Here is a 14,887-nt window from a genome sequence, read left to right on the forward strand (position 1 = left end):
TGTGAAGCTGAACTTGTCGTTGTTCGAACTCATGGTGTTGTCTGTGGAAGTAGAGCTGCTCTCTGTGACTGTGGTCGTTCGGTGCCATGACAACGACGTAACGACGCGGTGATGACTTTCTGTGGTTATTTAGAATTTTCCTGGTCCTAGTTTTCTGATACGTTCTGATTCCCTGAAACGCATCATGGACTCCTTCAGTTTGTATCTTATGACTTCCTTGAAGTAAGGAGGAACACAACGAACAAAATGTCTTTATTTACAAAAAGAGCAGAAGGGATAAAATATCAAACAAAAAGCCCGCCCATGTCTAGCAGGTAAGATAACACACACACACACACACACACACACACAGACAGACAGACAGACAGACAGACAGTGTGTAACCACTACATAGTGATGGAGTCTACACTACGTAGTTCGCTCGATGTGATTGGACGTTCGTAGCCACAACCTGCACATTTATAATGAATTGGATGATGATGTCACAAAGCGATTTACTCCACAAACTCATCTCGCTGCACCACCCGACTGCAAGTTTTACAACCTTGGTGTGTGGGTGAAGCACCAACGTTCTGCTACTTCCAGTTGAATTTCATCGGTTTGTCATAATTCCTGCTCCATATGTGGATCGATTTGGATCAAACTTGAACCACGAGATGTCTGAGACGTTCCTGTCCTAACGACATCTCAACTGTGTCGGTAGCTGCAGGGGTTGTCCTGTTCTAGACACATTTAGCCCGAAAAGTGCCAAGGAGAATAATAATAATAAAAATCCAAGCAATATCAATAGGGTTCCAGCCCTGTGGAACCCTAATTATAGCAATAATAATAATAATATTAATAATAATAATAATAATAATAATAATAATAATAATAATGATTTATTTGTTTAGCTGATCATCTCATCAGTTTAGTGTATTTATTGTATTTATTTGTTCACTTATTTCTCATTATTTAAATGTGTAAGAACTTTTTGCTTGATTTACTGTCTGTCATGCAAATTAAGCAGATAGAATAATTACATTTGAGACAGACAGACAGAGAGTGAGGCAGGCAGACAGACAGACAGGTAGAGAGACAGACATACAGGCAGACAGACAGACGGACCAACAGATAGACAGACAGGTAGGTATCAGGCAGGTATCAGGGCAGATTAGCTCCTGGCAGTGTTTCTGTTTATTTAGAATCTAAATCCTTCACTAATCCCAATGAATCCAAGATGCACCACCTTAAATACCAGGACCTGCTCAGCTGCACCACGTCCACAGTTTATACCGCACCCACCACCAGCACACACCAGGCCTCGTGGCCGGGCATCTCACCGGTCGCGGTATGGCGGGCTCGCCTCTGCGCGGACCATGGGTAGGTCCAAAGGTATTAAATCTGCGCGCGGGTTTTGAACCTGTGGGTGTGTCTTTTGCCTGTGCATGGGGGTGGGCGGGCTGCAGGACCACTTCCTGCTCTCTGGAATCGGGTTAGACTGGTTCATGCACCTCGTCGTGCGTGGGTGTTGCTCTGCAGCTTCTCAGGTTGTCTGTGTGTCGGGCGTCTGCGGTGCTTCACCATACAACTCTGACTTATACACCAGAACTACACACACATAAATATACACACACACACACACACACACACACACACACACACACACACACACACACACACACACTGCATCCACTGGCTCAGAATGAACATCCTTTTCCCCCCATCTGTCTGTCTGTCTGTCTGTGTCATCAGACACAGCAGTTGCAGGTAGAGACTTGTGAAAGATTCGTGGCGACTTGTGAAGAACAATCGTGAGTCGTTGGTTCCTGAACTGGATCAGGAACAAGATCGGTAAGCTTCCATCGCGAAGGAACCACGCCCGCCTTACTGTAGGAACCATGCCCGCCTTACTGTAGGAACCACGCCCACCTTATGGCAGGAACCATGCCCACTTTATGGTAGGAGCCACGCCCACTTTATGGTATGAGACACGCCCACCTTACTGTAAATGGTAAATGGACTGCATCTTATACAGCGCTTTTCCAGTTTTGCAACCACTCAGAGCGCTTTACAATACACGCCTCACATTCACCCATTCACACCCATTCATACGTCGATGGCAGCGACAACCGTGCAAGGAGCCACCAGCTCATCCAGAGCACTTTAGGGTTCAGTGTCTTGCTCAAGGACACTTCCACGTGCTGCCAGGAGGAAGGGGGGATCGAACCAGGAACCCCCTGATTACTGCATGACCTACTCTACCACCTGCGCCCCCATCGCCCTCCAACTGGCAACTCCACCTTACTGTAGGAACCACGCCCATCTTACTGTAGGAACCACGCCCATCTTACTGTAGGAACCACGCCCATCTTACTGTAGGAAACACACCCACCACGCCCACCTTATTGTAGGAACCGCGCCCATCTTACTGTGGGAACTACACCTACTTAAGTGTAGGAACAACGTCAACCTTACTGTAGGAACCACACCTGCCTTATTGTAAGAACCACGCCCACCTCAAGACAAAACCTGTCCGTCTCTCTGCTAAGACACAGACCCTTAACCTGTCTGTCTCTCTGCCAGGACATGGCAGCAGCACGACATGATGAAGGGTATTTTAATTGTCATTGCGATAGGAGCGTCACACAGAGCTGTGAATCAAATCAAACACGTCAGAGCCTTTTGGGTTGATGATGTAAACATAGCAACACTGGTTAAAACACAAAATGAAAGAACCACAAAAGGTGAAAATGTCGGTGGAGAAGACTTTGTGCCGAAAAGCGTAAGAACATTTTACTACTACGTCCTCAGAACCTTCTGGACTCAAGAATCTAGAGGATGGACGTGAAAAGACACTTCTGCTCGGATCGACCAAATGCTATGCTCGCTGTTTGAACAATTGTAAGTCGCTTTGGATAAAATGATCAATGACTAAATGTAAATGTAATGTAAATGTAAACACACACTGAGTAATAAAACTACCAACACACACTGTGTAAAAAAACTACCAACACACACTGTGTAAAAAAACTACCAACACACACTGAGTTATAAAACTACCAACACACACTGAGTTATAAAACTACCAACACACACTGAGTAATAAAACTACCAACACACACTGTGTAATAAAACTACCAACACTCACTGAGTAATAAAACTACCAACACACACTGTGGAATAAAACTATTAACACACACTGTGTAATAAAACTACCAACACACACTGAGAAATAAAACTACCAACACACTTTGGAATAAAACTTCTAACACACTGTTTAATAAAACTACTAACACACACTGAGTAATAAAACTACACAGTCAGTTTGTTGTGATCCGTTCACATTTGTGTCTCAGTCCTACGTCACGTTGGACGTCAGTAGTATTACAACCGCCCCCATCTGAGTAACTCCAACCACAGCTGGAGAAATAAGAGAATACCGAACGGCGCTAAGAAGACCAGCACAAATGTAATATGACACTGTATATGTAATATGATGAAGATCCACAAACTGGATTGATCATTTATCATCTGAAATTAGTTTAGAAACACATTTTGGTGGAATGATGAGGTGCAATCAGTGAAAGTTTACAGACTAAGACTAGGACTCAGGGGGGGGGGGGGCTCCTCCCACTAAACAGAGCATCCTGGGACAGGATGGATTAGAGGCATGTTACAATGGTTAGAATGCATCATCTCAGTGGTGTTTTCAGCAACAAAAACTTCAAAACCCCATTTGAGGGACCCCAGAGACCTATATTAGAGTGATTAAAAGGAGAATAATAAATCCTCTTTAACCCTTTACCTTCTGCAGCAGCAGCGCGCCGGAATATTTAGTTGTGACGTCACGAAGCTGAACAGACAAAACTGAAGCCCACTGCTGCACCCTGAGAGAGAGAGAGAGTTTTAAGGTTCCTTTATTTTACGGTAAGTCATATCACAACAGCAGAAACTTGATTACGAAGGAACCAAAAAACAACAAAAATAGAGACAAAGCACAGGAAAATCACAGGTCAGTAATGAATAGTAAGAGTATAAACATGTTCAGAGATAACTCGGTACGCAGGGATCTGTTGATTTATTCAACATGTTTGAGGACGCTGCTCACTACAAGGACTGCTCCCTTTGTCGCCCAGACTTCCTCCTTTGTACAGTTTACCTCCTTCGAGAGAGAGAGAGAAAGATAGAGCGAGAGAGATTTCAGCTATCACAGAAAAATAACAGGTTAATTATGAGGGAATCATCCTGGACAGAGCACAGCACCTCCCCACACCACAAACACTTTTGAAAGTAGTTTTTAATTATTCTGTAACACCTTGAGGAGCAGGAAGGGGGCCTTCAGCTCCTTGAGTCAGTGGTGGGAGGAAGGCAAAGCACAAATCCGTGTCTTCTGCCAACGGCACTGTGCTCACTTCACCAGCAGGGTTAAGGAGGCCATAAACACCCTAGAGCAGGAGATCAGAGACATTGAGGGAAGCCTCATCGTCCCTGCGGGTGGGAGGCTGCAGGAGAAGGGTGCCATGGTCAGGCCTCGCTACCTCGGCATCAGGGATATGGACGCCCCAAACTCCTATTTCTTCAACCTGGAGAAGACTGTTCAGCAGTCCAGACAGATGGCCTGTCTCCGTCTCCCGGCTGGCAGGGTGACCACCAGCCCGGCGGAGATGAGGGCACATGCGGTGGCCTTCTACACCACCCAATTCAGGGCGGAGGACTGTGATCGAGAGTGTGCCTCCGAGCTCCTTCAGGGGCTGCCTCGGCTGGAGGTCGGGGAGTGGGACGCCTCGGAAGCTGCCATTGGAATGGAGGAGCTCAACTCTGCTGTGAGCCAGCTGGCATCTGGGCGTGCTCCTAGAATAGATGGTCTGTCTCCAGAGTTCTACAAGCATTTCTGGAGCCTGATAGGGGATGATCTACACCGGTAGCTGCTGGAGCCCGTGCAGACTGGTGCACTCCCAGTTTCCTCTCGGCGAGCAGCCCTCTCTTGTTATGACCGGAGCTAGGAGGGACCCAAACGCATGACACAGAGAGACAGGAGGCAGACAGGGGGTAGACGAAGGAGGTTTATTAGACAACACGGTGGAGATGGCCGGAGGGATCGGGTAAGGATGGAGCAGGGCAGGGCAGGGATGATGACGACCAGGAAGGAGGGGTCCAGGATCCGGGTGGAGAGATGGGGAGCCAGGCTGGATGGAGAGGGACGGACAGACTTGGTCGAGGAGAGGAGACAAACAGGTTAGGGCAAGACAACACAAGGAGACATAAACTAGGAACCAGGTACTTGGAACAAAGAGCTTGGAACTAGGAAGGGGCCAGGAGCAGTACAACTTGGGTAAGCTAGTTGACGGTCTGGCAATGAGTGACTGAGCAGCTGGAGAATAAATACTGTGTGTGGATGATGAAGGTAATTTATCTCAGGTGTGTGGAATTGGCCAAAAGGAGGAGCAGAGACAGAGGAAGAGAGAGAGGGAGAGAGAGAGAAGCAGACAAACACCAAACACGGGAGAGATTCAGGTGGGGTTATGGTACGGTACAAAGAGGATCTGTCAAGCCAATTCAAACACATCAAAGAAGCAGCAACACATATCTGCCTTCAGTTCAATGAAATCACCATCAAATGTGATAACGATTTATACATATGTCCAGGGAGCTCCTACTGCAATGAAAACTTTTTTGACAATCTCCAAGTAGAGATCAACCATTACGAGGCCCAGGGTGGTGTTCTACTGATGGAGACCTGAATGCCAGAACAAGATGTGAGCCTGATATGGTGGATGCTACTGACAACAGTCACATCTTCAGATACCTCCACTCTACCTCAAGCCCACCCCTTCACTGTACCTCAACCCCACCCCTCCACTGTACCTCAACCCCACCTCTCCCCAGAGAAACAACCCTGACCGTGTGGTCAACTAAACAGACAAAGAGTCGGTGAATCTCTGTGGCTCCTTAGGTCTGTACATGTTAATGGTAGGATCAGAGGGGACTCTCTAGGGAGGTTCACGTACTGTTCAGCTGAACTAGTGTAGTTGACTATGCGATCGCTGACATGGACCCTGCTCTCCTCCATCAGCACGTTCACTGTCAGACCACAGACACCACTAACAGACCACTGTCAGATAAATGTCTATCTAAAAACCATTGGACACAATGGAACACACAAAAAAAAGAACCTGAGACCTGCAAAATGTTGAAACTACACCATCATTCAGATGGGCTCCTGACGGTGACACCACCTTTAAAAGTATCATCACTTCTCCTCAACTGACCAACATGATGAATAACTTCCTCTCAGCCAAATTTCAACAAATCAATCTGGAATAAATAAGACCATAACACAAATCAATACTATTTTTCACAAATCAGCCAATAGAGCAGGTCTTACTAAAAATAGTTCCACCATAAAAGTGAAGCCCAAAAAGGAAGAGTGGTTTGATGAAGAGTGTAAACATGTCAGGAAAAAAATTAAGAAAACTGTCCAACCAAAAACACCATCAACCACAAAACACAGACCTACGTCAGAATTCTGCTAGAACCCTGAGAGAATACAAACAAAAAAAAAGAAAAAATTACAATCAAAAAATAAAATAAATTGAAGAGCCCATCGACCAAAACCAATTCTGGGAAAGATGGAACAACAACAAAGAAAATAAACATTTTACTACAAAATGGTTATATTTGGAAAAAACCTTTTGAAAAATCTGTATGAAGAAATATCACTGAACAGTCTGACCTCCAATCAGAAACAAATACAAGAGAAATGAAGAAATCTTTAAACAACATCAAGAACAACAAGAAGCCACTTGATTACCAAATGACAATAAAATAATTAGAAGACAACGTTAAAAAGGTAAAATCAGGAAAACCCAGCGGTCCCGACAGTATCAGGACGGAGATGCTGAAGGTCAGCACTGAGCTGCAGCAGGTCCTGCTTCAACTCTTCAACCTGCTCCTTCAAGCTGCTTCCCTGAGATCTGGAGTCGGGGGCTTATTTCCCCAATAGAGAGATAAACTGGACCCTAGCAACTGCCGAGGCATCTGTGTGAGCAGTGACGTGGGGAAGGTTTTCTGCAGCATTATCAATGTCCGAATGCTGGGCTTCCTTATGCAACACAATGTCTTGAGTAAACAAACTGTCTTACTACCAAATCACCGCACGACTGATAATGTTGACACCCTACACACCCTCATTGATCAACACATGCACCAAAAATGATTTTTGCATGCTTTATTGATTTTAAGAAAGCATTTGATTCAATCTGGTAAAAGGGATTATACTATAAAATTCTCCAAAGTGGTATAGGGGGTAAAGTTTATGACATCATCAAATTAATCTATATAAAAAATAAGTGCGGAATAAAAGTTGGCAAAAAAAGAACAGAGTTCATTACTCGAGGGCAAGGGGTTTGCCAGGGATGCAGCTTATCTCCACCCTCTTTAATGTCTACATGGAGGAGCCAGGGATGCAGCTTATCTCCACCCTCTTTAATGTCTAATGGAGGAGCCAGGGATGCAGCTTATCTCCACCCTCTTTAATGTCTAATGGAGGAGCCAGGGATGCAGCTTATCTCCACCCTCTTTAATGTCTAATGGAGGAGCCAGGGATGCAGCTTAACTCCACCCTCTTTAATGTCTACATGGATGAGCCAGGGATGCAGCTTATCTCCACCCTCTTTATTGTCTACATGGAGGAGCCAGGGATGCAGCTCATCTCCACCCTCTTTAATGTCTACATGGAAGAGCCAGGGATGCAGCTTATCTCCACCCTCTTTAATGTCTAATGGAGGAGCCAGTGATGCAGCTTATCTCCACCCTCTTTAATGTCTACATGGAGGAGCCAGGGATGCAGCTTATCTCCACCCTCTTTAATGTCTAATGGAGGAGCCAGGGATGCAGCTTAACTCCACCCTCTTTAATGTCTACATGGATGAGCCAGGGATGCAGCTTATCTCCACCCTCTTTAATGTCTACATGGAGGAGCCAGGGATGCAGCTTAACTCCACCCTCTTTATTGTCTACATGGAGGAGCCAGGGATGCAGCTTAACTCCACCCTCTTTAATGTCTACATGGATGAGCCAGGGATGCAGCTTATCTCCACCCTCTTTAATGTCTACATGGATGAGCCAGGGATGCAGCTTATCTCCACCCTCTTTAACGTCTACATGGAGGAGCCAGGGATGCAGCTTAACTCCACCCTCTTTATTGTCTACATGGAGGAGCCAGGGATGCAGCTTATCTCCACCCTCTTTATTGTCTACATGGAGGAGCCGGGGATGCAGCTTATCTCCACCCTCTTTAATGTCTACATGGAGGAGCCGGGGATGCAGCTTATCTCCACCCTCTTTAATGTCTACATGGAGGAGCCAGGGATGCAGCTTATCTCCACCCTCTTTATTGTCTACATGGAGGAGCCAGGGATGCAGCTTATCTCCACCCTTTTTAATGTCTACATGGATGAGCCAGGGATGCAGCTTATCTCCACCCTTTTTATTGTCTACATGGAGGAGCTAGACGCATTGTTGGAACCATCTGCAGCCCCTGGCCACGCCCTAAACAACAAGTAAGTGAAATTGTTGCTCTATGCAGACGACCTGGTGCTGCTGTCACCCACAGAGCAGCATCTGGATGTGCCGGAGCAATACTGTCACAACTGGGCCCTGACAGTAAACTTCAAAAAATCCAAAATAATGATCTCCCAGAAAAAGCCCAGATCTCAGGAAAACAGACACATGTTCACCCTCGGAAACAACGCCCTCAACCACATCCTGTCCTATGATGACCTGGGGCTCCACCCTCAACCATACCCTGTCCTATGATGACCTGGGGCTCCACCCTCAACCATACCCTGTCCTATGATGACCTGGGGCTCCACCCTCAACCACATCCTGTCCTATGATGACCTGGGGCTCCACCCTCAACCACATCCTGTCCTATGATGACCTGGGGCTCCACCCTCAACCACATCCTGTCCTATGATGACCTGGGGCTCCAAATCAGTGCCTCCAGAAACTTTGGACTGGCAGTGAATGCACTAACAGAGAAGGACTTTAGAGGCTTTTACACAATTAGAAGAACATTTCACCAAATACACAAACCCATCAGAATCTGGACCAAAATATTTGTAGTATAATCGTACAATATCCCTATAATATATATTATAAGTAGTAAATATTTGAAAGTATAATCATACAATATCCCTATAATATATACTATAAGTAGTAAATATTTGATAGTATAATGGTACCAATAGCCTTATAATATATACCATAAGTAGTAAACATGTGATAGTACAATGGTTGCAGTATCCCTGTATGTAGTGAAGTGTGGGCTCCACACTAGATGGACAAGCCTCCTATAGAGACCCTGCCTGACACATTGTGAACAAGTATATGAAGATAGAAAGAAAAACAGGCATCCATGCAGGCACAATGATAAACAGGCAGCCATGCATGCAGGCACAATGATAAACAGGCAGCCATGCAGGCACAATGATAAACAGGCAGCCATGCAGGCACAATGATAAACAGGCAGACATGCAGGCACAATGATCTATATCCTTGGTAACAAACATTGAGAAAAGAACAATCACACGGTGGAAGCATCTTAAAGTCCTCAACACACACTGCAGCTTGAAGTGAAGCCCAAACAGAATCCCCTCAGTCAGCTGCTCATGAGGCTGAGCATCACAACCAACACCAACATGGTTCCATGTCAGAGCAGAACTGTCAGATCGCTGCGTTATTTCAGCACTGAATATCACAAGGACCTTTAGTTTTAATGTTTTGAGGACATGTATATATACATATGCATATGTATATATATTTATGTATGTATGTGTGTATGTATGTGTATATATATATATATATATATATATATATATACATATTCAAGATTCAAGATTCAAGATTCAAGATTTTTTATTTGTCACATACATATACATACTTCCATACATATATGCAGTGAAATGTAATGCAACGCACCCGGTGATAGCACACAATATGTCCTAGGAACAAATAAAAAATAAAATAAAAAGTAGAAAATTCCTTTCATAGACCGACTAACTGACTCCTAAAACGTAATACAGTAAGTGGAATACTTATAGAATAAGATAAAAATATGTAGAATAAAATACAATAAAAATAAATTGAAATAAAATGGAAAAGATAGAAGGAATATGCCTATGTATATACAGATATGTGCATTTATATATATATATATACATACATATATACATTGGCATATATACATATATACATACATATATATGTATGTATGTATGTATGTATGTGTGTATATATATATATATACATATATATATATATGTATATAAATATATATATTTATTTACACACACACATATACAGCATATATATATACAGCATATATATATATATATATATATATATACACATATATACAAGTACTTGTATTTCTACTGAAGTACAAATGTCAGTGTGGCTCCTTCACTTAGACTCAGGGTATTTGTACTTTTATTTCTTAAATTGACTCAAAAAAGTAGAAGGACTTGAGTGTGTGGAGCTGGTTGGTAGCAGACGGTGTAGCAGTGGCTCCACCCTCTGCTCCACTCTGTTCCCCAGTGGACGCTGCTGCTCCCTGGGGATCCAGAGCGTCCAGAGGGGGCAGCGGCTCTAAATCCTCGGTCTATTTTGGTGCGTCGCTCTGGATGTTTTAAGCCGATCTGAGCGTTTGAGGTCAGACTGGAACACATGTGGACGCAGGACGTGAGCGTCCCAGCGGAGGAGAAGCACAACGCTGGACCACCGCAGGCTTTCACAGCTGGAGGGATGGAGGATGGAGGAGTGTGGGATGGAGGATGGAAGATGGAGAGATGGAGGGTGGAGGGATGTCATGCGGGTGGAGAGGTTTATCTCGTCAGGCGGAGAGATGGCTGAAAAACAGATTATCCCTCTGCCTCCGGGAGAGTTTGGGAATTAGTGAGAGGCACAACAGAGAGGAGGAGGAGAGGAGGAGGAGACGGAGAGGAGAGGAGAGTAAGAGGAGAGGAGGAGGAGAGGAAGAGGAGAGGAGAGGAGGAGGAGAGGAGGAGGAGAGGGAGAGGATGGGAGGAGGAGGAGGAGAGGAAGAGGAGAGGAGGAGGAGAGGAGGAGGAGAGGAGGAGGAGGTGAGGTGAGGAGGAAAGGAGAGGAGGAGGAGGAGAGTGAGAGGAGAGGAGGAGGAGAGGAGGAGGAGGTGAGGTGAGGAGGAGAGGAGAGGAGGAGGAGGAGAGGTGAGGAGGAGAGGAGAGGAGGAGGAGGAGAGTGAGAGGAGAGGAGGAGGAGAGTAAGAGGTGATGAGAGGAGGAGGAGAGGAGGAGGAGAGGGAGAGGAGAGGAGGAGGAGAGGAGAGGAGGAGGAGGAGAGGAGGAGGAGAGGAAGAGGTGAGGAGGAGGAGAGGAAGAGGAGAGGAGAGGAGGAGGAGAGGAGGAGGAGGAGAGGAGGAGGAGAGGGAGAGGAGAGGAGGAGGAGAGGAGAGGAGGAGGAGGAGAGGAGGAGGAGAGGAAGAGGTGAGGAGGAGGAGAGGAAGAGGAGAGGAGAGGAGGAGGAGAGGAGGAGGAGGAGAGGAGGAGGAGAGGAAGAGGAGAGGAGGAGGAGAGGAGAGGAAGAGGAAGAGGAGAGGAAGAGGAGAGGAGGAGGAGAGGGGGAGGAGAGGAGAGGAAAAGGAAGAGGAGAGGAGGAGGAGAGGAAGAGGAGAGGAGGAGGAGAGGAGAGGAGGAGGAGAGGAAGAGGAAGAGGAGAGGAGGAGGAGAGGAAGAGGAGAGGAAGAGGAGAGGAGGAGGAGAGGAAGAGGAGAGGAGGAGGAGAGGAGGAGGAGAGGAGAGGAGGAGGAGAGGAGGAGGAGAGGGAGAGGAGGGGAGGAGGAGGAGGAGAGGAAGAGGAGAGGAGAGGAGGAGGAGAGGAGGAGGAGAGGGAGAGGAGGTGAGGAGGAGAGGAGAGGAGGAGGAGGAGAGTGAGAGGAGAGGAGGAGGAGAGTAAGAGGTGAGGAGAGGAGGAGGAGAGGAGGAGGAGAGGGAGAGGAGAGGAGGAGGAGAGGAAGATGAGAGGAGGAGGAGAGGAGGAGGAGAGGAGGAGGAGAGGAGAGGAGGAGGAGAGGAGGAGGAGGAGAGGAGGAGGAGAGGAGAGGAGGAGGAGAGGAAGATGAAAGGAAGAGGAGAGGAGGAGGAGAGGTCAAGAGGAGGAGGAGAGGAGGAGGAGGAGGAGAGGAGGAGGAGAGGAAGAGGAGAGGAGGAGGATGAGGAGAGGAAGAGGAAGAGGAGGAGGATGAGGAGAGGAAGAGGAAGAGGAGACGAGGAGGAGAGGAGAGGAGGAGAGGAGGAGGAGAGGAAGAGGAGAGGAAGAGGAGAGGAAGAGGAGAGGAGGAGGAGAGGAGGAGGAGAGGAAGAGGAGAAGAGGAGAGGAAGAGGAGAAGAGGAGAGGAGGAGGAGAGGAGGAGGAGGAGAGGAAGAGGAGAGGAGGAGGAGAGGAGGAGCAGAGGAGGAGGAGGCAAATCATATTTTGTTTAACCATGTGACAGGCAAAGAGGAAGTGACATCACAGCTGTGAGTTGTTATTTGGAAACTTCCTCAGACTTGTCACCAAAACAAAAGGTTTAAAGCAAAGTTAGAAAGTGAGAAAAGGAGGAAAGTGGAGGTGATGGAGTGAGGAAGGAGGTGATGGAGTGACGGAGTAGGTGATGGAGTGACGAAGGAGGTGATGGGGTGACGGAGGAGGTGATGGAGTGACGGAGGAGGTGATGGAGTGACATTGGAGGTGGAGGAAGCAGAACCAGGTGAAGAACCTCAATTCAACGTGGCAGCAAAGCCCCAGATGAAAGTGTGGGACCCAAACTGACTTAGTGGGTGGAGACGGAGCACCGTCTGCCTCATGACGGAGCAGACGTCTGAAGAGGACGGAGGAGGAGGACGAGGAGAACATCATACTCACGTTTCTGGCGGAATCTTCATTTGAGCTTGAGCAGCCGCCACCAAGCAGCAGAGTCCCAGGAGCAGAGAGAAGGGCGTGGCCTCCATGTCGCAGATCAAGCAGCTTCTTCAAACGTTCCCACGGATCAGGAGGAAGGTGGAGCTCGCCTGAGGAAGGACTTCCTCATGTTGGCTGCAGCCGGTGGAACCCTGTGGAAAACCCTCAACGTTCTAGAAGACTCTGCTGACCTGCCGGGAGGCCGGCATGGCCTCCGCCCCCGCTCTCCACCCGGACGTCCTCCTGGGCCACACCCGCTGTGAGGGAGCTTTTCCAGAACAGAAAGCTGAGACGTCCAGGAAACAGGGGGAGGAGGGTTTACTGCTCCGGGATCCTGGGAACGTTGAAACACACTCAAGCTCTCCAAAAACACCTGATCAATAACTGATCAATAGCTGATCAATAACTGATCAATAGCTGAGAAACAACTCGTGTCAGGAACAAGCATCAGTTTAGCAGGAATGTAGGCTCTTCTCTGTCACCCAATTTACAGTCTAATCCACTTGGATTAACCCCCCCACATCCCCCCTCCCCTCACGGGGGAGGGGGGATGTGGATGCCTCCTCCATCCATAGAGAGATGCATGGAGGAGGGGTGGAGAAGAGGAGGAGGGGTGGAGAAGAGGAGGAGGGGTGGAGAAGAGGAGGAGGGGGAGGAGGAGGAGTGGAGGGAGGGACCGGTGTGGAGGATTGGAGGAGAGCAGAGTTTTATCTAAGAGGATTACAGTCATTTGTGGAGACAGAACCCTGTCCAACCAATCAGAGAGCAGGAGAGCACACACACACACACACACACACACACACACACACACACACACACACACACACACACACACACACACACACACACACAGGCATAAACAAATGCATCAACATGGCACCAGACAAATACAACACATTTTTCAACACAGTATTTGTTGTATTTGCGTGGTATCAACTGTTTTTGTGTACAGTGCAAGTGGTGTGTGTGTGTGTGTGTGTGTGTGTGTGTGTGTGTGTGTGTGTGTGTGTGTGTGTGTGTGTGTGTGTGTGTGTGTGTGTGTCGGGGTGAGGTATGGTTTCCACAGTGATGAGCGATTGAACCGGGATTTAAATTCCAATCTGTTAACGACCCAATTAGAGGACAGATCTGAGGCGGCGTGGGCCAATGGGAGCACAGCATGGGGTCACATCTCATCCAACCTGAAGCTTGGGCTGCGAGCCAAAGAAAACCTGGCAAGAGGAAATACAAACAAACAAACAAACAAACAAACAAACAAAAAACAATCAAACAATCAATCAATCTTGAAATAAACAAATACATAGAAAAGAAAGAAACAAACGAACCAACAAACAAACAAATAAACAAACAAAGAAACAAACGAACAAATAAACAAAAAACAAACAAACAAACAAATAGACAAATAAATAAATACTGGTAATCCCTCTTCTGTGGTTTCATGCTGCAGAAATCAATGATCATCAATACTGGATCTGTCTGTCTGTCTACCTGTCTGTCTGTCAGTCTGTTTGTCAGTCAGTCAGTCAGTCAGTCTGTCTGTCTGTCAGTCAGTCAGTCAGTGAGTCTGTCTGTCTACCTGTCAGTCAGTCAGTCAGTCTGTCAGTCAGTCAGTCAGTCAGTCAGTCTGTCAGTCTGTCAGTGTGTTTCCTGTCAGTCAGTCAGTCAGTCAGTGAGTCAGTCAGTCAGTCAGTCAGTCTGTCAGTCTGTCAACCTGTCAGTCAGTCAGTCAGTCTGTCAGTCTGTCTACCAGTCAGTCAGTCAGTCAGTCTGTTAGTCTGTCAGTCTGTTTGTCTGTCAGTCAGTCTGTCAGTCAGTCAGTGAGTCTGTCTGTCTACCTGTCTGTCTGTCAGTCTGTTTGTCAGTCAGTCAGTCAGTCAGTCAGTCAGTCTGTCAGTCTGTCTACCAGTCAGTCAGTCAGTCAGTCTGT

General features: G+C 46.9%; 1 protein-coding gene across 1 annotated transcript in view; it reads right to left on the reverse strand.

Annotated features, from left to right (window-relative positions):
* The window catches only part of cacna2d4b (calcium channel, voltage-dependent, alpha 2/delta subunit 4b), a gene marked incomplete at both ends in the record, with an annotated part of 75,681 nt that extends 62,671 nt beyond the window's left edge, over positions 1 to 13,010 (reverse strand). Inside the window, 2 exons of the mRNA XM_080002992.1 lie at positions 3,788 to 3,869; positions 12,925 to 13,010. Coding sequence (XP_079859118.1) covers positions 3,788 to 3,869; positions 12,925 to 13,010 — 168 coding nt within the window. The remainder of the gene's footprint in view (positions 1 to 3,787; positions 3,870 to 12,924) is intronic.
* Positions 13,011 to 14,887: the final 1,877 nt, after the last annotated feature.

This window comes from Zeus faber (assembly GCF_960531495.2).
Source record: "Zeus faber genome assembly, chromosome: 6".
Lineage (NCBI taxonomy): Eukaryota > Metazoa > Chordata > Actinopteri > Zeiformes > Zeidae > Zeus > Zeus faber.